The sequence below is a fragment of the Mesoplodon bidens genome (genome assembly GCF_964165515.1).
Source record: "Mesoplodon bidens genome assembly, chromosome: 5".
Taxonomy (NCBI): Eukaryota; Metazoa; Chordata; class Mammalia; order Artiodactyla; family Ziphiidae; genus Mesoplodon; species Mesoplodon bidens.
The window spans coordinates 72,500,375-72,523,711 of NC_138161.1; the positions used below are offsets into that span (position 1 = coordinate 72,500,375).

At 43.9% G+C, this 23,337-nt stretch overlaps 1 protein-coding gene across 5 annotated transcripts; it reads left to right on the forward strand.

Annotated features, from left to right (window-relative positions):
• Positions 1 to 14: 14 nt before the first annotated feature.
• On the forward strand, positions 15 to 21,006 carry ASTE1 (asteroid homolog 1). Of its 5 annotated transcripts, none has more exons than XM_081235796.1 (7): positions 15 to 615; positions 1,227 to 1,398; positions 1,543 to 2,277; positions 2,632 to 2,865; positions 15,523 to 15,733; positions 17,502 to 17,691; positions 20,517 to 21,006. In XM_081235796.1, the coding sequence occupies exons 3-7, from the start codon at positions 1,561 to 1,563 to the stop codon at positions 20,839 to 20,841; spliced, it is 1,677 nt and encodes a 558-aa protein (XP_081091922.1). In that variant the 5' UTR covers positions 15 to 615; positions 1,227 to 1,398; positions 1,543 to 1,560; the 3' UTR covers positions 20,842 to 21,006. The 5 variants fall into 5 exon arrangements, with proteins under 5 accessions (XP_081091922.1, XP_081091923.1, XP_081091919.1 ...); XM_081235797.1 differs by having other exon boundaries at positions 1,543 to 1,703; positions 2,091 to 2,865; XM_081235793.1 differs by having other exon boundaries at positions 1,543 to 2,865.
• The last annotated feature ends 2,331 nt before the right edge of the window (positions 21,007 to 23,337 follow it).

The window sequence follows — 23,337 nt, forward strand, 5'->3', positions numbered from 1 at the left end:
GGAGACGGCGCGGGGCGTGCCGGGAAGTCGAGCGCGGCCGCTGGGCGCCGTTGCCAAGGAGACGGCGCGGGGCACGCCGGGAAGCCGGGGAGGCGGCCCCTAGCGGGTCACGGAGGCGGAAGTGTGGGCTGACCAAGGTGGGCGGGGAAAAGGGGGCCGGCCCAGCGGGCCTCGCTGCCCTAACCTAACAGCAGCCTTTCGGAGCGTGCTTTCCAGCCTTCCTGGGCCGACCTCACGCCAGGCCCGGGGGCACCTCACCCCTCCGCGCAGTCGGCGCCGCTAGCTTCCTGGAATCGGGCTCTCGTGACGTCATACGCGGAGACTTCCGATTCCGCTCGGGAGGTCGGGCTCATGTGCCGGGAGCTCCTGGTCTCCCCCGGCTCCTGCTGGCTTGTGGTGGAGGGGCTGGTCTTCTGGGAGGACGGAGCAGGTGGGCACTGCAGCTGCGGGCCCGGGGGGCGCGGTTTGAAGGCCTGTATTTGAGGACTTGGAGCAAATCTTTTGCGCGCCCTCCTCCTGTGTAGCGCGCATTTGTTGAACATCTTCTGTAACTAGCTTCGGCTGAGTTGACGCGGTCTCTGCTCGCATTTGCTGTACAAGACAGACTTGAGAGAAGTAGGTACCCTACAGGGTAAGGTACTGAGACAGGGCCAAGCCTAGGGTGAAGTGAGTTGGGCACTAAATGCAAGGGGAAGCCCAAAAACTCTGTGATCAAGATAAATAAATTTTAACACAATATCTTTAAAAAATCAAAACTAACGCAAAAAAAAAATACATGCTTGACAAAACCTCACGATTTTAAATAAAGACAGGATCAGTAACTGTGCCATGCTGAGCCATATTGGAGCCTGAGGCCAAAGGAGAAACCAGTAATACTTGTCCTGTGACTTAGCCAGTTGGGGAAGGCTATCTTCAGTTCCTGGGACGTATATGCCAAGACAGATGAGAAGAGCCTCTGGTTAGCGTGAAACTGGAGAGTTAAGTTCCTCCAGGCTTGAAAGTTAGAACTGTGCTAATTAAGACGGGCCCGTAAGCCAAGGCCTCAAAGAAATTCCCAGACTCTGATAATCAAAATAGAAAAACTGGATCCATATCATTGACCCTACACACTTCAGTTAACTGAAGCCTAATGCTTTCTGTGCTATTAATTATGTTATTGAGGTTATCATTTTTATAGCTTAGGATCTTTTACGCTGACCCCACAAAACAAATATTCTGTGTTGTAGGATGGTGACTGTCTCAGTATCAAAGTCCGCAGAAGTTCAATACGTCAGCAGCCTCCGTCCCTGTCCAAAGAGCAGACTCCATGAAGCCATTGAGTTTGTGCCTTGTAACATATGGGGAAAGCGAGAGAGGATGAAAAAGCGCTCAGCTAGGTGATATTGCTTGAGAATCTAGGTAAGGACTAAGATGTTGACACCTAATGTGTTCTATTTAAAGAGCTCTTCACAACATTTGCTGTGGATTTGATGGTGCTAGAAACAGTAGCTTGGTCCCCCATAAGCAACGTCAATTAAAAGTGTGTTCTCTTGTTTTAAACAGGCCATTCTTCAGACAGTCATGGGTATCCGAGGACTAATGAGTTTTGTAGAAGATCATATTAATGAGTTCTTCACAGATTTGAAGTTGCGAGACACAAAAATTATCATTGACGGCTATGCCCTCTTCCACCGGCTTTGCTTCAGTTCAAACTTGGAGCTCCGGTATGGAGGGGACTATGATTCTTTTACAGATGTTGTAGAAAAATTCTTTGAATCGCTTTTTGCTTGTAAAATCTGCCCATATGTTGTTTTAGATGGAGGATGTGACATTTCTGATAAAAAGCTGAACACTTTAAAGGATCGAGCTAGGGAGAAGATCCAGATGGCCCATTCCCTTTCTGTTGGCGGGGGTGGTTATGTGTGTCCCTTACTCATCCGGGAAGTATTCATTCAGGTTCTGATCAAGCTGCGGGTGCGTTTTGTCCAGTGCTTTTCAGAAGCAGATCGGGACATTATGACCCTTGCTAATCACTGGAATTGCCCCGTGTTATCGTCTGATAGCGACTTTTGCATTTTTGACCTGAAAAGTGGGTTTTGCCCATTGAATAGCTTTCAGTGGAGAAACATGAACACTATCAAGGGCCCACGAGACTGCTACATCCCTGCCAAGTGCTTTTCCCCTGATGCGCTCTGCTGTCACTTCGGCAATATGAACAAAGCTCTGCTGCCTCTCTTCGCGGCGCTGTGTGGAAATGACTACGTTAATCTGCCCGTCGTGGAGACGTTCTTAAGTAAAGTATGTCTTCCTCTTGGGGCTCCCAGTTCTAAGGGGAGGAGGCACCACCGGGTGCTGGGACTTCTGAATTGGTTGTCTCGTTTTGCTGACCCTACCGAAGCATTAGACAGCGTTCTGAAACATCTCCCCAGAAAGAGTCAAGGAACCGTGAAGAAGCTTCTCTGTGGCTCCATGGGGGAGTACCTGCAGTCCCAGGGGAGGCTGCAGGACTTCTTCCTGCATGGTGCTTACGCCTGCCCAGACACCTGGGATCCGGGTTTACCGCCTTGGGTCCTCGCGGCCTTGGCCAGAGGCCAGCTGTCCCCTTTCATCAGCGATGCTCTGGTGCTGAGACGGACCATTCTCCACACACAGGTAGAAAACATGCAGCGACCAAACGCCCACAGAATCTCTCTGCCCATCCGGCAAGTCATCTACGGGCTCCTTGTGAATACTCCTCCAAATCCGGGAAATGTGGCCTGGGATGCACTGCCTCCTCAGCTGCCAGCTTTCAGCGAAGTGGAAAGGATTAATAAAAATATCAAAACATCAATTGTTGATGCAGTAGAACTGCCCAAGGATCATTCTGACTTAAGCAAATTGACTGAGGTAAGTGTTTGTAATACCACTGCAATTTCTATAAAGCATTTTACAGGTTACAAAGTGCTTTCATGTGTATTATCTCTCTTAACAAACTGAGGTTGGTTGCTATATTGCCCCCATTTCATAGCTGAGAAAACTAAGACTCAGCTAAATCCTTAGCCAGGGAATTATCCATGCTAGGACTCAAACCTAGGTCTTTTAGCTCCAGATTTGCCATTTCCACTGTACTTCAGTAGCATGTGTTAATCTTTGCGGTTATTACTACTACTCTTGTTGTTAACTAGCTATCAGTAGAATGGGGTTAGTGACTAAAAATAAAGGAAAGGGAAAAAAATTCTGAGCTGCAGAAAAAAGAAAGCTTGCCTTTAGGCCTTGATCAAAGGCACAAATAACATCTCAGACTGCATTGGATTGCAATTAACAGGATTAATACTGATGCTTAGGCCTAATTTTTCTTTTTTATTGATGAGGACTTTTTTTTTACACTTGAGATTTATGGCATCATGGTGATTTGCTTAGTTTGATACTGAAAACTTGACTCTTAGCCTAACTCAGTGTTGATTAAACCTGAGTAACAGACCAACCCCCTTTTCAAGGTAAAAGAAATTCTCATGGATCCCAGTGTTTACTTAGTTTTTTAAATAATATTACATAAATATATTAAAAATTACAAATAGATGTGAAGCTGCTTATGTGAACACAATTAAATTTACAAATTAAATGCAGATAAACTGAATTCCAATTGCAATGGTTATTGGAGGTTTTTTTGTTTTTGTTTTTAAATTTATTTATTTATTTATTTATTTATTTTTTATTTTTATTTTTATTTTTTTTATTTTTTGCGTTATGCGGGCCTCTCACTGTTGTGGCCTCTCCCCTTGCGGAGCGCAGGCTCCGGACGCACAGGCTCAGCGGCCATGGCTCACGGGCCTAGCCGCTCTGCGGCATGTGGGATCTTCCCGGACCGGGGCACGAACCCGTGTCCCCTGCATCGGCAGGCGGACTCTCAACCACTGTGCCACCAGGGAAGCCCTATTTATTTATTTTTGGCTACGTTGCATCTTTGTTGCTGCCCAGGGGCTTTCTCTAGTTGCAGTGAGCAGGGGCTACTCTTCATTGCAGTGCATGGGCTTCTCATTGCGGTGGCTTCTCTTGTTACACAGCATGGGCTTTAGGCGCGTGGGCTTCAGTAGTTGTGCTGCGCCCGCTCGGTAGTTGTGGCACGCTGGATCAGTAGTTGTGGTTCATGGGCTCTAGAGTGCAGGCTCAGTAGTTGGGGCGCACGGGCTTAGTTGCTCTGTGTCATGTGGGATCTTCCCGGACCAGGGATTGAACCCGTGTCCCCTGCATTGGCAGGCAGATTCTTAACCACTGCGCCACCAGGGAAGTCCCGGGGGGGTTTTGGATCCAACTCAATATTCAGACTCAGGAGACTCTCTCAGGCCACTCAGGGTGCAAGTCTGCTCCAGGATATAGGGCCACGTAACAGCGTCCGCAAAGGTTTGAATCAGGAGCGGGAGTCCTCCCAACGGTCTATACCATTGATTCTCCTGGGGGTGATTTTTCCCCCCAAGAGACACTTGGCAGTGTCTGGAGACACTTTTGATTGGCAGTACTTGAGGAGGGATGGCTGTTGCTACTGACATGTAGTCAGGAGGAGCCAAGTATGTTGCTAAACATCTTACAGTTGACAGGACAGTGCCCCCAGCCAAGATTTATGCAGCCCAGAATGCCCACACAGGTGACCAGGAACTAGCCCTTTTAGCCTCCCCATTGGTGACAGCTCAGGCAGGAGGAACAAGATTCACATCGGTGGGTCCAGGAGCCTCCTTGGCAAGGGGGAATGACTGCTATTAGGAACAGGGTTTCTTTCTGGGGTGATGAAATGTTCTGGAATTAGAGATGGTTGCACAGGCTTATAAAGAAACTGAAACTACTTTAAAAGGGTGAATTTTATGACATGGAAATTATATCTCAATTAAAGAAGGAAAAAGTCCCACTGGCCTCCTTCCCCACAGGATCTAATATTTCTTGTAACAATTCCATAGACATAGCTTCTGAGGTCCCTGCAAGGGACATGCCTGATTACAAGTCACTGCACTCAGGGAAGCCCCAAGATAGGGCATCCCCATCTGGTTTGTACAGTTCATTTAATGTGTAAGTCTAGATACAGTTTTACAGGAGTCATTCTTATCATGCTAAGTAGCACAGCTGACTAACTTTATCATGTTTCCAGGTTTAAAGAACTGGAGAGTTGAGCATAGGTCAGATTCCAAACAAGGAATTTATTAAAACTTTACCCACACCAGAAAAATTGTAATTAGCAACGGTGTGGCTATTAGCACAACTGACGCTGTCCCGAGCCCTTACAGCTCTTCCTATCCTTTCACTGACCCTACCCGGGACTGTACTGTGCCGTCAGTCACTCCTCTGCATCAAGGGCTTGTGGTTAATAGAGACTGTTTAATAATCATTAGGACCAGGTGGCCTCTATGCTCTGTTAGTCCCCAAACAATGAAAACCTTTTCTGACGTACTCACGGCACTCATGAGACCGGCTGGCTACCCATTCATGAATCTTGACTTAGGAATGCACGCCCTGTTTCCAAACACCACCACCCCCAAAGGTTAACTATAAATTGTCCCAGTGGCCCCGCAGCCGTGTGCAGTGCATTTGCACATGCTTCCGATTAATCGTTGTCCACCAGATCCCGATCCCACCCTGACTACGTTACCCGCTGATAAACTGATCCAATGACTACATGGAGCTGCCGGCCTCGTTTTTCAGTCTCAGGATGCCTTCTCAGTTTGCTGGGCACTTATTGCCTCCACCCTCCAACAGCAACATTCTGAAGGAGGTTTTGCTGAAATTACAACATAAATGGTGCTATGTTGGAGGCCTTTTTTTTTTTTTTTTTACTTTTTTTATGGCTTTATTGAGAAGTGTTTTTAATGTGCATACTCTGATGAGTTTTGACGTACATTTACATCCATGAATCCATCCTACAGTTAAGATAATGAATGTATCCATCAGCCCTAAACATTTCCTTTGCCTCTCTGCCCTTCATCCTTCCCTCAGTGTGTACACATAGCAAAGTGCACAGATAATTTACACCTTGATGAGTTCTTACCAGCTCAACAGTTCCATGTAAAGGGCACCCAGATGAAGATTCATTATCAGCACCCCTGCTTTCCCCAGTGTGGTTACAGTCACTCCCTCCCTTACCCCTTGTACTCACTGTTCTGATCTCTAACAACCTTGAATACTTCTGTTTTTACACTTTATAAATCGTCTGGCTTCTTTTATTCAACATGGTGTTCATGAGATTCATTCATATCACTGTGCATAGTTGTAGATCTTTCATTTCTCATTGTTGTGTATTTTTACCTTGTGGGAATATACCACAATTGATTGTTCCATTTTATAGCTGATGGGCATTTGTGCACTTTGCAGTTTGGGCTATTATGAATAGTGCTATGAACATCCGAGTACAGAGCATTTAGTAGAAATACGGTCACCTTTCTGTTGCACATATAACTAGGAGTGGAGTTGCTGGGACATAAGACACATGTATGTTCAGCTTAGAAGACACATTGCCAAGTGCACAGTGGTTTTACCAATAAATATTCCGACCAGCAGTTTATGAGAGTTCTTCTTACTTTATACCCTTGCCCTTACTTGGTATCTTCTATACTTCTAAAAAATTTTAGCTTGGGCTTCCCTGGTGGCGCAGTGGTTGAGAGTCCACCTGCCGATGCAGGGGACACGGGTTCGTGCCCCGGTCTGGGAAGATCCCACATGCCGTGGAGCAGCTGGGCCCGTGAGCCATGGCCACTGAGCCTGCGCGTCCGGAGCCTGTGCTCCGCAACGGGAGAGGCCACAACAGTGAGAGGCCCGCGTACCACAAAAAAAAAAAAAAAAAAAAATTTTAGCTGTTCTTTTTTTTTATTTAAACAGATTTTTATTAGCTTTATTCTTTTTTTATTTTTTTATACAGCAGGTTCTTATTAGTTATCCATTTTATACATATTAGTGTATATATGTCAATCCCTATGGCCCAATACATCACACCACCACCACCACCACCCCACCGCTTTCCCCTCTTGGTGTCCATACGTTCTCTACATCTGTGTCTCAATTTCTGCCCTGCAAACCAGTTCATCTGTACCATTTTCCTAGGTTCCACATATATGCGTTAATATACGATATTTGTTTTTCTCTTTCTGACTTACTTTGCTCTGTATGACAGTCTCTAGATTCATCCACATCTCTACAAATGACCCAATTTCGTTCCGTTATATGGCTGAGTAATATTCCATAGTATATATGTACCACATTTTCTTTATCCATTCATCTGTTGATGGGCATATAGGTTGCTTCCATGACCTGGCTATTGTAAATAGTGCTAAAGTGAACATTAGGGTGCATGTGTCTTTTTGAACTATGGTTTTCTCTGGGTATATGCCCAGTAGTGGGATTCCTGGGTCATATGGTAATTCTATTTTTAGTTTTTTAAGGAACCTCCATACTGTTCTCCATAGTGGCTGTATCAATTTACATTCCCACAAACAGTGCAGCGGAGTTCCCTTTTCTCCACACCCTCTCCAGCATGTGTTGTTTGTAGATTTTCTGGTGATGCCCATTCTAACTGGTGTGAAGTGATACCTCATTGTAGTTTTGATTTGCATTTCTCTAATACTTAGTGATGTTGAGCAGCTTTTCATGTGCTTCTTGGACATCTGTATGTCTTCTTTGGAGAAATGTCTATTTAGGCCTTCTGCCCATTTTTGGAATGGATTGTTTGTTTTTTTAATATTGAGCTGCATGAGCTGTTTATACAATTCGGAGATTAACCCTTTGTCCGTTGATTCGTTTGCAAATATTTTCTCCCATTCTGAGGGTTGTCTTTTCATCTTGTTTATGGTTTCCTTTGCTGTGCAAAAACTTTTAAGTTTCATTAGGTCCCATTTGTTTATTTTTGGTTTTATTTCCATTACTCTAGGAGGTGGATCAAAAAAGATCTTGCTGTGATTTATACCAAAGAGTGTTCTTCCTATGTTTTCCTCTGAGAGTTTTATAATGTTCAGTCTTACATTTAGTTCTCTAATCCATATTTTTGTGTATGGTGTTAGGGAGTGTTCTAATTTCATTCTTTTACATGTAGCTGTCCAGTTTTCCCAGCACCACTTATTGAAGAGACTGTCTTCTCTCCATTGTATATCCTTGCCTCCTTTGTCATAGATTAGTTGACCATAGGTGCATGGGTGTATCTCTGGGCTTTCTATCCTGTTCCACTGATCTGTATTTCTGTTTTTGTGCCAGTACCATATTGTCTTGATAACTGTAGCTTTGTAGTATAGTCTGAAGTCAGAGAGTCTGATTCCTCCAGCTCTGTTTTTTTCCCTCAAGACTGCTTTGAATATTCGGGGTCTTTTATGTCCCCATATAACTTTTAAGATTTTTTGTTCTAGTTCTATAAAAAATGCCATTGGTAATTTGATAGGGATTGCATTGAATCTGTAGATTGCTTTGGGTAGTAGAGTCATTTTCACAATATTGATTCTTCCAATCTAAGAACATGGTATATCTCTCCATCTGTTTGTATCATCTTTAATTTCTTTCATCAGTGTCTTATAGTTTTCTGCACACAGGTCTTTTGTCTCCCTAGGTAGGTTTATTCCTAGGTATTTTATTCTTTTTATTGCAATGGCAAATGGGAGTGTTTCCTTAATTTCCCTTTCAGATTTTTCATCATTAGTGTATAGGAATGCAAGAGATGTCTGTGCATTAATTTTGTGTCCTGCAACTTTACCAAATTCATTGATTAGCTCTAGTAGTTTTTTGGTGGCATCTTTAGGATTCTCTATGTATAGCATCATGTCATCTGATAAGTGACATGTTTTACTTCTTCTTTTCCAATTTGTGTTCCTTTTATTTCTTTTTCTTCTCTGATTGCCGTGGCTAGGACTTCCAAAACTATGTTGAATAATAGTGGTGAGAGTGGACATCCTTGTCTTGTTCCTGATCTTAGATGAAATGCTTTCAGGTTTTCACCATTGAGAATGATGTTTGCTGTGGGTTTGTCATATATGGCCTTTATTATGTTGAGGTAGGTTCCCTCTATGCCCACTTTCTGGAGAGTTTTTATCATAAATGGGTGTTGAATTTTGTTGAAAGCTTTTTCTGCATCTACTGAGATGTTCATATGGTTTTTCTTCTTCAATTTGTTAATATGGTGTATCACATTGATTGATTTGCATATATTGAAGAATCCTTGCATCCCTGGGATAAATCCCACTTGATCATGGTGTATGATCCTTTTAATGTGTTGATGGTTTCTGTTTCCTAGTATTTTGTTGAGGATTTTTGCATCTATATTCATCAGTGATATTGGTCTGTAATTTTCTTTTTTTGTGGTATCTTTGTCTGGTTTTGGTATCAGCGTGGTGGTGGCCTCATAGAATGAGTGTGGGAGTGTTCCTTCCTCTGCAAATATTTGGAAGAGTTTGAAAAGGATGGGTGTTAGCTCTTCTCTAAATGTTTGATAGAATTCACCTGTGAAGCCATCTGGTCCTGGACTTTTGTTTGTTGGAAGATTTTTAATCACAGTTTCAATTTCATTACTTGTGATTGGTCTATTCATATTTTCTATTTCTTCCTGGTTCAGTCTTGGAAGGTTATAGCTTCCTAAAAATTTGTCCATTTCTTCCAGGTTGTCCATTTTATTGGCATAGAGTTGCTTGTAGTAGTCTCTTAGGATGCTTTGTATTTCTGTGGTGTCTGTTGTGACTTCTCCTTTTTCTTTTCTAATTTTATTGATTTGAGTCATCTCCCTCTTTTTCTTGATGAGTCTGGTTAATGGTTTATCAATTTTGTTTATCTTCTCAAAGAACCAGCTTTTAGTTTTATTGATCTTTGCCATTGTTTTCTTTGTTTCTGTTTCATTTATTTTTGCTCTGATCTTTATGATTTCTTTCCTTCTGCTAACTTGGGGTTTTGTTTTTCTTTCTGTAGTTCTTTTAGGTGTAAGGTTAGATTGTCTATTTGAGATTTTTTTGTTTCTTGAGGTAGGCTTGTATAGCTATAAACTTCCCTCTTAGAACTGCTTTTGCTGTATCCCGTAGGTTTTGGATCGTCCTGTTTTCATTGTCATTTTTCTCTAGGTATTATTTGATTTCCTCTTTGATTTTTCAGTGATCTCTTGGTCATTTAGTAACGTATTGTTTAGCCTCCATGTGTTTGTGTTTTTTACATTTTTTTCCCAGTAATTGACTTCTAATCTCATAGCGTTGTGGTCAGAAAAGATGCTTGATATGATTTCAGTTTTCTTAAAATTACTGAGGCTTGATTTGTGACCCAAGATGTGATCTCTCCTGGAGAATGTTCCGTGTGCACTTGAGAAGAAAGTGTAATCTGCTGTTTTTGGATGGAATGTCCTATAAATATCAATTAAATCTATCTGGTCTATTGTGTCATTTAAAGCTTGTGTTTCCATATTAATTTTCTGTTTGGATGATCTGGCCATTGGTGTAAGTGAGGTGTTAAAGTCCCCCACTATTATTGTGTTACTGTCTATTTCCTGTTTTATAGCTGTTAGCAGTTGCCTTACGTATTGAGGTGCTCCTGTGTTGGGTGCATATATATTTATAATTGTTGTATTTTCTTCTTGGATTGATCCCTTGATCATTATGTAGTGCCCTTCCTTGTCTCTTGTAACATTCTGTATTTTAAAGTCTATTTTATCTGATATGAGTATTACTGCTCCAGCTTTCTTTTGATTTCCATTTGCATGGAGTATCTTTTTCCATCCCCTCACTTTCAGTCTATATGTGTCCCTAGGTCTGAAATGGGTCTCTTGTAGACAGCATATATATGGGTGTTGTTTTTTTTTTTCACTCTTTTTTTTTTTTTTTTGCGGTACGCGGGCCTCTCACTGTTGTGGTCTCTCCCGTTGCGGAGCACAGGCTCCGCGGCCATGGCTCATGAGCCCAGCCGCTCCGCGGCGTGTGGGATCCTTCCGGACCGGGGCACGAACCCGTGTCCCCTGCATCGGCAGGCGGACTCTCAACCACTGTGCCACCAGGGAAGCCCTGGGTGTTGTTTTTGTATCCATTCAACGAGCCTGTGTCTTTTGGTTGGAGCATTTAATCCATTTACGTTGAAGGTAATTATCAATATGTATGTTCCTATTACCATTTTCTTAATTGTTTTGGGTTTGTTTTTGTAGGTCCTTTTCTTCTCTGGTGTTTCCCACTTAGAGAAGTTCCTTTTGCATTTGTTGTAGAGCTGGTTTGGTGGTGCTGAATTCTCTTAGCTTTTGCTTGTTTGTAAAGCTTTTGATTTCTGCATCAAATCTAATAAGATCCTTGCCGGCTAGAGTAATCTTGGTTGTAGGTTCTTCCCTTTCATCACTTTAAGTGTATCATACCACTCCCTTCTGGCTTGTAGAGTTTCTGCCGAGAAATCAGCTGTTAACCATATGGGAGTTCCCTTGTATGTTATTTTTCCCTTGCTGCTTTCCATAATTTTTCTTTGTCTTTAATTTTTGCCAATCTGATTACTATGTGTCTTGGCGTGTTTCTTCTTGGGTTTATCCTGTATGGGACTCTCTGCGCTTCCTGGACTTGGGTGGCTATTTCCTTTCCCATGTTAGGGAAGTTTTCTAGTATAATCTCTTCAAATATTTTCTCGGGTCCTTTCTCTCTCTCTTCTCCTCTGGGACCCCTATAATATGAATGTTGTTGCGTTTAATGTTGTCCCAGAGGTCTCTTGGGCTGTCTTCATTTCTTTTCATTCTTTTTTCTTTATTCTGTTCCGCAGCAGTGAATTCCACCATTCTGTCTTCTAGGTCACTTATCCGTTCTTCTGCCTCAGTTATTCTGCTATTGATTCCTTCTAGGGTATTTTTCATTTCAGTTATTGTATTGTTCATCTCTGTTTGTTTGTTCTTTCATTCTTCTAGGTCTTTGTTAAACATTTCTTGCATCTTCTGATCTTTGCCTCCATTCTTTTTCTGAGGTCCTGGATCATCTTCACTATCATTATTCTGAATTCTTTTTCTGAAAGGTTGCCTATCTCCACTTCATTTAGTTGTTTTTATGGGGTTTTATCTTGTTCCTTCATCTGGTACATAGCCCTCTGCCTTTTCATCTTGTCTGTCTTTCTGTGAATGTGGTTTTTGTTCCACAGGCTGCAGGATTGTAGTTCTTGCTTCTGCTGTCTTTCCTCTGGTGGATTAGGCTATCTATGAGGCTTGTGCAAGTTTCCTCATGGGAGGGACTGGTGGTGGGTAGAGCTGGCTGTTGCTCAGGTGAGCAGAGCTCAGTAAAGTTTTAATGTGCTTGTCTGCTGATGGGTGGGGCTGGGTTCCCTCCCTGTTGGTTGTTTGGCTTGAGGTGACCCAACACTGGAGCCTACCCAGGCTCTTTGGTGGGGCTTATGGCAGACTCTGGGAAGGCTCATGCCAAGGAGTACTTCCCAGAACTTCTGCTGCCAGTGTCCTTGTCCTCACAGTGAGACACAGCCACCCCCCACCTCTGCAGGAGACCCTCCAACAGTAGCAGGTACGTCTGGTTCAGTCTCCTATGGGGTCACTGCTCCTTCCCCTGGGTCCCAATGCACACACTACTTTGTGTGTGCCCTCCAAGAGTAGAGTCTGTGTTTCCCCCAGTCCTGTTGAAGTCCTGCAATCAAATCCCGCTAGCCTTCAAAGTCTGATTCTCTAGGAATTCCTTCTCCCGTTGCCGGACCCCCAGGTTGGGAAGCCTGACGTGGGGCTCAGAACCTTCACTCCAGTGGGTGGACTTCTATGGTATAAGAGTTCTCCAGTCTGTGAGTCACCCACCCAGCAGTTATGGGATTTGATTTTATTGCGATTGCGTCCCTCCTACCGTCTCATTGTGGCCTCTCCTTTGTCTTTGGATGTGGGGTATCTTTTTTGGTGAGTTCCAGTGTCTTCCTGTCGATGATTGTTCAGCAGTTAGTTGTGATTCTGGTGCTCTCACAAGAGGGAGTGAGAACACGTCCTTCTACTCCACCCAATTTTAGCTGTTTTTATGGTTGCCATCATTTTAGCCAATTTGGTGGGTGTTAGTTTGCATTTCTCTGATGACTTATTTGAACACCTTTGCATGTGTTCACTGGCCATTTGCATATTCTGTTAAGTTTCTATTCAAAGTCTTTTGCCCATTTTCCTGCGTTTTGGTTTATTTCTATATACAGGTCCTTTGTCACATAACATTGTGGGAGCGTACTGTGGGTTGTCTTTTCACTCAAGTATGTTTTGCTGAACAAAAGTTCTTAATACCCTCTAATCTAAAATTCTGTTATTTATGCCTGTCACTTTTGTGACCTACTTAAGAAATTATTGCCTGCTCCAAGGTCATGAAAAATATTTTTGCCTTTTACACTTAGATCTGAAATATATCTAGAATTGATTTGTTTGTGTGTGTGGTGTGACATAGGGGTCAGGACACTTTTCCCCCACATGAAAATCCAGTTGAGTCAATGAGTACAGCCGGTGGATTATACTCCCGGCTCAGTGGAGGTGACAGGTGTTCTCATCACGTACTTGTATTCAAAGTGGGGTGAGATTTTAGCTCAGTGTCTGTGCGGTGACTTCATTTGGCTTTCCCTTGGCACCATCAGTTCTGCATTTTAGCTCAATGTTGTTAGCTCTACTTAGCCCATGATAATTCTAAAGGGAATCAGGTGCAAATACGATTCCAAAGGTGTGCAGGTACCAGTATGGAGACTTTGCGATAATGTCTCCCTTTTGTGTGCTTAACCTGATGTGACGGTAATCCTTCATCTGCTCTTGTCATAGGAAATGTACACAGCCGCTCATATATTTCCCACAGTAACCATTAGGGTAGAGTTTCCATTTGGGCTGTGTCACTGGCAGTGGACAGAGCACCATTCAGGTTAACCCGTGAGAGGCTAACCATAAGGAGGATGGAAGGGACCATTCCTGGGGAGTGAGTCAGTGCCAAGCCCCACCTCCCTCCGGGCGCCTCTGCCTCTGAGGCAGCTTCTTCTGCAGACTTGTCACATGGGATGAACCCTAACTAGATTTAAGGCCTATGAGCTGAGTAGTCCCCCTTGGGGAAGGGAACAAGAACTAGTGGGTTCCATGAAACATCTGTGTAACTCATTCTAGTGCCCATCTTACAGATGATCAGACCTGACCGTAGAAAAGCTCAGAAACTCGCTCAAGGCTGCAGAGTTAGTGAGGGCAGAACCTCTCTGAAGTCAAAGCCCAGACTCTGCTTGGTTCATAGAAGTTGTAACTTGGCTAGAGAATTCAATAATTTAAGCATTATATGTCAGAAAAGAATTCATGTAGTTTCTTAGCTTTGCATGGTAGGTCTTTCTATCAGTTTAGATTATGAGGAATATATTTAAATTTAAGAAGTTAATGCTACTTCCCATACGGGTGATCGACTGTACTGTAAACCAGTTTGCGTGTTTCTAATTTTTAAATTTTTACGACAGTATCAAATTATTAAAACCAGTACCTATAAATCATTGTATTAAAGTTGTCATATTGATGATGACCCTGTTGTGTCAGTTACAACGTGTTTTACTTCAAGTTAACGTCTCTGTGTTTTCAGCTGTCAACGCACTTACTTACTGACTAGGTGTTAGGTGCCAAGAAATGTGCCAGACTGTCTCATCCTTCCAGAAAATTAAGGAAATATTTTCTGGGTGTGTGCAGACACCAGTAACACAAACTATTTTTTTTCCTCTTAGAGTTTGATTGTGAAGTCGCCCAGAGATGCTCTTTTAATAGCCCTAATTTCCTTTTCTGTAAAAGTGTGTGACCTGCAAGGTTCCTTACGGTTCTTAAATCTTAAGATTCATAGTAAATCAACTATACTTCAATTTTTTTTTAAAATCAACCAAAAAAAAGAAGAAGAAAAAAAGATTCCTTAAGGCAAAATTATGTCAACCAGAAGCCCGAAGCCCTCATAGCTGTTTACTTCCTTTTATTTGAAGCCTGGAGTGAAAGTTTGTGTGGTATGTTATTACAAGGACAATGCGGACAGCCCTTAAATATTCCTATTTGCTGGAATATACCTGCCACTAGAAGCGGCCGCCCTGGGACAATCCCCGTGCGGGAGAACACAGACAATAAGACATTCAGCTGGGTTGGGACATGAGTCAGGACCCATCCCAAGCAGAAGGCTGCATGGGATGCTGCAGAGGGTGCATGGGGTTGAAGTCTGCCTTCCGGACGTGATTGGTGATGGCGTCACAGAGGAGGGGGGCCTGAACAGTCACTGGCAGGTAAGGGTAGGGTTGAGTATAGATCTTTGTTTCTTAAAGCAGAAGAGTTAAAATGCAGATTCCTGGGCTCCCCTCATTTACTGAATCAGTTTAAGGGGTGGGGCCTGAGGATTGCTTTAACAAGTTTCCCAGGTGACAGGCACACTGCAGATGCCCAACAGCCTACATGGGGGATGGACTGACGCGAGCAAGGGCTGTGCAGCGGGCAGAGACAGCACGTCCGGCCAGTCACCGCATTTATTACGCCCCTTATGAAGGTTCTAATTTTGAGTGTGGCTGATTTTTTTCCACAGGAAGATAAGAAACCGACCTAGAGAATGAGAAAGAAAGACATTCTCCAAAGTAACTTACAGAATGTTTGGTGTATATTTTCAGCTCTCCTTGGCTAGACGGCAGATACTTCTGTTAGAAACGCTGAAAGTGAAACAGAGCATCCTGGACCCAATCCCTGCTGCGTTGAAGTTGCCCATCGCCGTCAGCTGCTACTGGGTGCAGCACACGGAGGCCAAGGCAAAGCTGCATCATCTGCAGGCCTTACTTCTGGGAATGCTGATGGGACCCTTGCATGCCATGATCAACAGCCCTGGTAGGTATCTGGAAGTCCCAAGAGTATGTTTTTGCATGTTACTTGCATGTAATCAAACATTTAAACAAACAAACAAAAATTCTCGGATTATTTACTTCCATCAGTTATATCAGAACTTAGAAGCGGGGCACCAAAATGTCACTCATTCCTTGTAGATCTTTCTGAGTGTTCCGTGTACCAGGTCGGTGCTGGAGGGCTTGACCTCAAGGGCACAGCAGTGAAGATGCACTGATGCCTCACCCACCTGTCCTGTGGCACCTGACGCTTAGTCTGTAAAGCGTGACCATGATGTACATTTTGTGCTCCATGTTCCCTGTCCTTCTCTTCAGTGCAGCAGCAGCATTTCCCCTGGAGACTTAAGTAAAATTGCCCATTGGTGAAACTTAAGAATACCTACAATTACTGTAAACATTCATGCTTGTGCTGTTTTGTGTTGTTTATTTTTTTACTTTCTTTTTTCTCCACTGTAAGTTTCAATTAGTATATGAGTTGTGATGGTAGAAATGGTAACTTCTCTTTCTATTAGAGAAATACACTTCGAGGCAGTTTCATCTTTATTTAAACATCAGGTGAAATAAAGATGCATTGGAGCACTTCAATCCTCTAATGGGATTATTCTCTTTACAAAATTATGAATGCTTTATCCAAACATGTATAATAGTTGTCACACTCTAGAACAGTACTACCGTGATAGCTACTAGCCACAGGTGGCTATTTAAAATTTAAAATTCAGTTTCTCAATGCACTTGCCACATTCCAAGTGCCTAGTAGCCACAGGTGGCTAGAGGCTGCTGTACTGGACAGCACAGACGTAGAACATTCCCATCACTGCAGAAAGTTCTGGACAGCACTACTCTGGCATTTACTGTTTAAAATAAGTTCATGAAAGGATGAGCCAGCACAGACTCCAGGACACCCCAAAGTGGAAGAGCAGCTGTCAGAAGGCACTGTTGCACAGCAAGTTAAGTTCCGGCCCACTGCTGGTTAGGACACAAGTTTAGGGTGTTTCCTCTCATTGAACATAAATATAGTTTAAGAAAATTCTCAGAGCACCAGTCTATTAAGTTTTTACCTGAGTCGAACAGAAGGGGCATGTCAAGGGTCTGTTTCTTTTCTTTTAGGAATGTGGACCCCATACCCAGGCAGGCTCAGTGCCTTGCTGCTCGCTCATTGGTAAAAGGTGGGCCTCCTTTTCCTTCCTTCCAGGTTGGTCCGGAAGGCAGGCTGCACGTGGAGCCGGGAACAGGCAGGTTTCCTGGGGTGGCTGCTGCTTGTCCTCTACCACTGAGGAAGTGGCTGATTTGCCCCATTCTCTATGAGTCATATCTTATTCTCTTCCCATAAAACAGAAGTTAAAGCGTGTTTTGAACACACGGCTGTTTCTTTAAGGAAATGTAGTGAAATAGAACAGTAAAGAGAAGGGGATTTTTCATAGAGACAGATTTAGGGTTTGGAGAGTTCAGATGCAGATGTGTTTAAAGTCAGGTAGTAGATTAGAGGAAGAGATACCATTTTAAGGAAAAAGATAAAGAATTTGGGGTTGAATAAAGTTCGGTTGTCATTAAAAGGGCATCTCAGTATAAATATTTCAGGTTTATACATCGAAAGGCTTTTACATTGACATGAAAATAGAAAAGAGCCAAAAAAGAAAAGCATTTTGGTTATTCAGTTTTTTTCTTTATGGAATTTGAAGTTTTATATATGGAGAAAATTACAAGATGATACAGTGTTTTTGGAAATCCTGCCCTTGGGTCGTGTCTTTATCTAGATGAGGAAGCTCTGCAGGGCGGTGGTGCTGAGATGCTGTATGAAGAGCTGCAGAGAGTGAAGGCACAGCCGGGCCTGAGGCTGGACTTAGACACAGCTCATGTCTTCTGTCAGTGGCAGTGCTGCCTTCAGATGGGGCTGTATCTCAACCAACTGCTGTCCACGCCTCTCCCAGAGCCAGACCTAACTCGGTAAGCACCCAGGAAACTAGTGCAGGTGGCTGCATGTAGAAGTAAATACTTCAGTTTACATTTAACGCAAAGAAGTTTTTTCTAAAACAATGAAACTTAGTATATAACTGGTCTTGGATCACTGTTAAAGCTGAAGAGCTGTAATATTAAATTTTTAAAATATTAAATTACTTCCATATTTCCAAAGAAAGTTTCCATGATTTTTTTAAGTTCTCCAAATTTAAAAAAACCGGTTCATTAAAATAAAAATGAGAGGCACAGTTGTTGGTAGAATATAGCTCTTTCCCTCATTTCTTTCAGGTCTTTATTCAAATCTCACGTTATAAAGGCTTTTTCTGATCATCCTACTGAAATATTATTCTCTGCTTCCAATTTCTCGAGTCCTATTACTCTTCTGTATTTTTGATTGATAATTGCATTTCTAACCACTCAGCATATTGTTTACTCATTCATTGATATTAAATGCTTACTCTGTGCTGGGCGTCGTGAGCAAAACATTTAAAAAGTCTGTGCTGTCACAGAGCTTTTATTTTAGTGAGGTGACTATTAGATGCTTTTGTGTATTTTTTTTTATTTGGGGCTTTTGTTTTGCCAGGCAGGTGTGAAGAAGGGAGAGAAGTGGTTTAACGTTCAACTATAGAGTGTAAGCTGCGTAAGAAGGAAAGGATAGCAGTAGGGTGTGAGCCAGTAAAAAGGGTGGTAGGATCAATGGATTGGACATCATGATGATTATCCGTTCAGGGGGGTGAGTGAGGAAGATAAAAGGGAGATGGTTAGAAAATGGAGTTGATATTACATATGTGCTTTGTCTCTTCACTTGAAGATAAGCTCTGGGTGTGTGCTGGGACTTGCCTGTTTTGTTTACCGTTGTAGCCCCAGTGCCTAGCATTAAGTACTCAAATACTTGTTGAATTAATGAGTGCTATATGGAGGCCTGTCATATATGCTAGTTTGACTTGAAATATTTCAAGTTGAAAGCTTCCTAGCAGTACATAGTGTTGTTAATGTTACTGAACGCAAGTCTGTGTGTCTGACCCACAGTGAGGCCAAACAGTACCAAAACATTGGAGTTTGGAGCAGAGAAAGGTTTATTACAGGGCCCTGCAAGGAGATGGGTGGCTCATGCCTTAAAAACCCCAACTCCCTGAGAGCTTTCAGCAAAGCCCTTTTATAGGAAAGGTGAGGGAGGCACATGGTTAGTTGTTGCAGACTTCCTGGTGTCAGATCCTCTGTTCTTGAGGTCAGGTCACCATGTTCCTATAAACCTCTAACAAAACAAATGTTATCCTCCGTTCTAAAGGGAAAGGGAAAGGGAGGCATGTAATTCTGTCCCCATGCCTCCTTGTGGCTTTTAACACTTAACAAGTCCCAGAAGCGAAGTGACATCATTACCCTTCATTTTACCTGTTCAAAGCCCCAAGGATCGACTTTCGCCCTCCTAGGTCCAGGCCCTGGCTAAGAGGAGGGGGTCCCTGCGGGGGCTGGTTACCCTGCCCCGGAGCGTTCGTCTGTCCGGCACCCAGTCTGGGTCCTCCTGCCAGTGCCCAGGCCCAACGGGAGAGGCAGATCTCAGCTGGCGGCGCCCTCAGGGCCTGGCCCCCAGACCCTGCCCAGCCGGCATCACTGAGGGAGCCAGGCGCCCAGGACCCCGCCGGCCCTCAAACTGGCCCCCAGTTCCCCCAGCTCACCCGCCGGCCCCAAGGCCGGCGGGCCTAGGAGCCAGGGAGAAGGCTGTGGTCCGCCTCTCACCGCACTCGCTGTCCCAGCACAGCTGCGAGCTGACTGCTGCTGGAGGGGGACCGCTGTCCCGGCTGCCAGTCCTGGCTAAGGGCTGCATGCCCACCCCGCCCCCTGTACTGAGCGTGGCGCCCCCCCACACACGTCGGCCCGCCGGGCCTGCCAGCTGAACACTCGGCAGCACTAGGGCCTCAGCTGCCCCGAGGCCCCCCGCCGGCTCCTTGGGAGCCGCCTCCACATGCAAGTTCCCAGGAACGAGCTGCAGCCACAGGGCGGTGTGGCGTCCGCTGGCTGAACCGGTGCTGCAACCTGGGGCGGCCACGCAAACCTGCCGGCCCGGCCCCTATTACATTCCTACACCCTAGACCTCTCTACCAAATAAGATTGATTGGCGTTTGACCTATGGATTCTTTATTCCTTTCCTTTACTAATTTTGATCATCCTTGACTGGATCCTCTCTAGTGACCACGGATCCCTATAAAACAAGACAGCGGAAACAGTTCCCTCGATAATGATTTCAGCAGGAGAGTTGTTCCTGCATCTCAGCATCACCAAGGCTCTTTAAATGATGATTTTACACTGAGTAAATGATGGTTCTCCATCAGTTGCTAAGGTACCAGTCAGTCAACCCTGGAAGTAAGTTAATATGTTAAATCTGTGGCTTCCAGTTCTTCCCAGCTTATATTTGTGGAGTTGGTTTTTAATCCAAGTGAATGAATGACCTCGCAAATGATACGATTAAATTTTCTCATATTTCAACAGACTGCCTGTTTGTCCTATCAGAGGCATTTTTAACTCCTTGTCTTTGAAGTGTTAAGAGGCCTGCTCAACTTTGGGCTAGTTGGAGAACCAGCAAGCATCCATCATTTAATTTGTTGATAAAAAGTTCTAAGTATCATTAGCCAAGAAGTAATCTCTGTAACAATTCAGTTCCTTCTTTCAAGAAACAGATTATTCTTGAGTAACTTTAATAATGACTTTATAGAAGCAGCGCTCTCAGTGTTTGATGCGTCTGTTGAAGCCACGTTAGTGAGTTGTCCCAGTGCAGGAACCTCTGCTGTAACGACACCCTCTTCTCTCCCGAGCAGACTGTACAGCGGGAGCCTGGTGCACGGGCTGTGCCGACAACTGCTGACGTCGGCCTCGGTGGAGAGCCTCCTGCACGTGTGTCCTGAGGCCCAGCAACTCTATGAGCGTATGTTCAGTGCCACTAGGTCGTGTGCCCCTGCTGAACTAGTCCTACCAAAGGGTAAATCAAAAAAAAGAAGGCAGAAGAAACGAGGTACCCCCTGGTCAGAGAACAGAGTGGGGACCACCTTGAACGCTAGGAGTTGGCATGAGGGAGGCAATCGGTTTGAGCTGTTGATGGTGGGGACCTTGGAGGAGCACATGGAGGCCCCGGAGCTCACATAAACTCAGTTGCAACCAGGTTGGGATTCTTACCGAAAATTTGTACTACCTCCCTTGAAATGATTGACTTTCTTTTAGAATTAAATCTGTTAAAGGATAAACACTGCAGTATTTTGAATTCCAAAGTACTTTGTATTCTGCTTTTAATAAATACGTGGTTTAAGTAAACTTCTGTATTTTTTCAACACGTGAAAGAAAACATGTTTGCGCTTGCCATGTTCCACTTTAGTAAGTTAATAATAGTCTATAACCTTCAAATTGTGGCAACTCAGCCAAGCTATGTTTTCAGAAAGAACAGAAGTCCTACATCAGTTACTTCCTATAAGCTGAAGCTGGGTTATCATCATTTAACACAACTTTTTTACAACTGTCTCCCCTTCATCCCGTCTGGGCCCCAGAAGATAGACGTGAGGAAGCCAGACAGAAAAGGAGAACTTTAAGTACTTTGTCAAAGAGCCCATGGCAGGGCTGATGAGCATTTTAGATGTGCTCCAGTTTTTATTTTACTTATATTTTTTAAATTTCTTTTAATTTTTTTTTTTTTTTTTTTTTTAGTTTATTCATTTTGGGCTGCGTTGGGTCTTCATTGCTGTGTGCGGGCTCTCTCTAGTTGCAGTGAGCGGGGGCTACTCTTCATTGTGGTATGCGGGCTTCTTATTGCGGTGACTTCTCTTGTTGTGGAGCACCGGCTCTAGGTGCACGGGCTTCAGTAGTTGTGGCTCACGGGCTCCAGAGCACAGGCTCAGTAGTTGTGGCGCACAGGCTTAGTTGCTCCGTGGCACGTGGGATCTTCTTAGACCAGGGCTCGAACCCATGTCCCCTGCATTGGCAGGTGGATTCTTAACCACTGTACCACCAGGGAAGCCCTATGTGCTCCAGTTTTTAGAAAAGAAATTGAAACTGTAATGGTCCCAACAAAAGAAGAAACAGCATCCCATTAATGGGATGTGCAATTAATTTGATGTCATAACCAGCATTTTTAAATGGAATATATCAGATATGCATTTCATAGATTAGATGGTTGTGCAAAGTGTTATTTCTTACTGTGGACTGCAGTCAAGACTTTGAAAGGCACTGCTGTGGAACACACTGAGGCTACTAACACTACAAACACCTGTTACAGAACTGTGAGGGCACGGCCAGTTCCAAATAAAGAACTTGAAAATAGAAAAGCAAGTGGAATGAATATATTTGGGCAAGATATGAAGATTTGAAAGTACACTCCAACCTTCATTTTTTTATGTATTCGTACAAATTGTGTTCCTCCTTTCTTTACTCTCTCACTGATACATTCCATCAGCAGCTAAATGTGGTTTTCAGCTATTTTTTGAGTATTTTTTGAGCAGGCCTGTGTTCAGTAATTAACATCTGGTAAGCAACTCTCTGCACTTTCCTAGAGGTACCATACCATACTAAGCCCAAACGTCCCAAGGGCTAACTGGCTTTAGCCATTTACAAAAGGCAAAAACAAAATCTCACAGGCTCCTAAAGCTTTCAACCCTAAAAGACTGGCTTCTGTTTCAAATAACAGTTTTTTTGTGGGTTTTTTTTTTGTGTGTGTGTGGTACACGGGCCTCTCACTGCTGTGGCCTCTCCCGTTGCGGAGCACAGGCTCTGGATGTGCAGGCTCAGTGGCCATGGCTCACGGGCCCAGCCACTCCGCGGCACGTGGGATCTTCCTAGACCCGGGCACGAACCCGTGTCCCCTGCATCGGCAGGCGGACTCCCAACCACTGTGCCACCAGGGAAGCCCCAAATAAGAGTTTTTGAAATAAGGAAATTTTTGTTTAAGAGTGCATGGGGCTCCACAGTAAGGTTGTTTTCGTCTCTAAAGAGATGGTTATTCCCAGAAGAATCAAGAAAAGAGCAGTCATATGCATCGATTTTTGAGAAGACATGTATTTTTCCAGCAAATAACGGATCTAATGGGGACTATAAGCATGTAAGATCTTTGTAATATCAAAATTGTCTTCCTTGATTCCTGGAGCTGGGGGCCAATCTGGAAATTATACCACTATGAGTGTCCTATTTCCTGGCTCATCCACACTGCTTTTTAAAATCACCAACCTTGGGCTCCCCTGGTGGCGCAGCGGTTGAGAGTCTGCCTGCCAATGCAGGGGACACGGGTTCCAGCCTGGGTCTGGGAAGATCCCACATGCCGCGGAGCAGCTAGGCCCATGAGCCACAACTACTGAGCCTGCGCGTCTGGAGCCTGTGCTCCGCAACGAGAGGCCGCAACAGTGAGAGGCCTGCGCACCGCAATGAAGAGTGGCCCCCACTCGCTGCAACTAGAGAAAGCCCTCGCACAGAAACGAAGACCCAACACACACCCAAAAATAAATAAATTTACTTTTTAAAAAAGAATATACTTATAAAAAAAAATCAGCAACCTTGCATGAAACACTGTTCCTTCCCAGTTGCACTTTGCCAAGTGACTGGTTTGATAGGCACCGAACTGAAGAGTGTAGGGCTATGGAATTTAAAGTCAATTGAATTATA

What these genes read in the sequence shown, in the direction of transcription:
- ASTE1 (XM_081235793.1), top strand. Translation starts at nt 1,561, where the DNA reads ATGGGTATCCGAGGACTAATGAGTTTTGTAGAAGATCATATTAATGAG. An exon ending in ACTTAAGCAAATTGACTGAG is followed by an intron (nt 2,866 to 15,522) that starts GTAAGTGTTTGT and finishes GTATATTTTCAG; the next exon opens with CTCTCCTTGGCTAGACGGCA. An exon ending in TGCCATGATCAACAGCCCTG is followed by an intron (nt 15,734 to 17,501) that starts GTAGGTATCTGG and finishes GTCTTTATCTAG; the next exon opens with ATGAGGAAGCTCTGCAGGGC.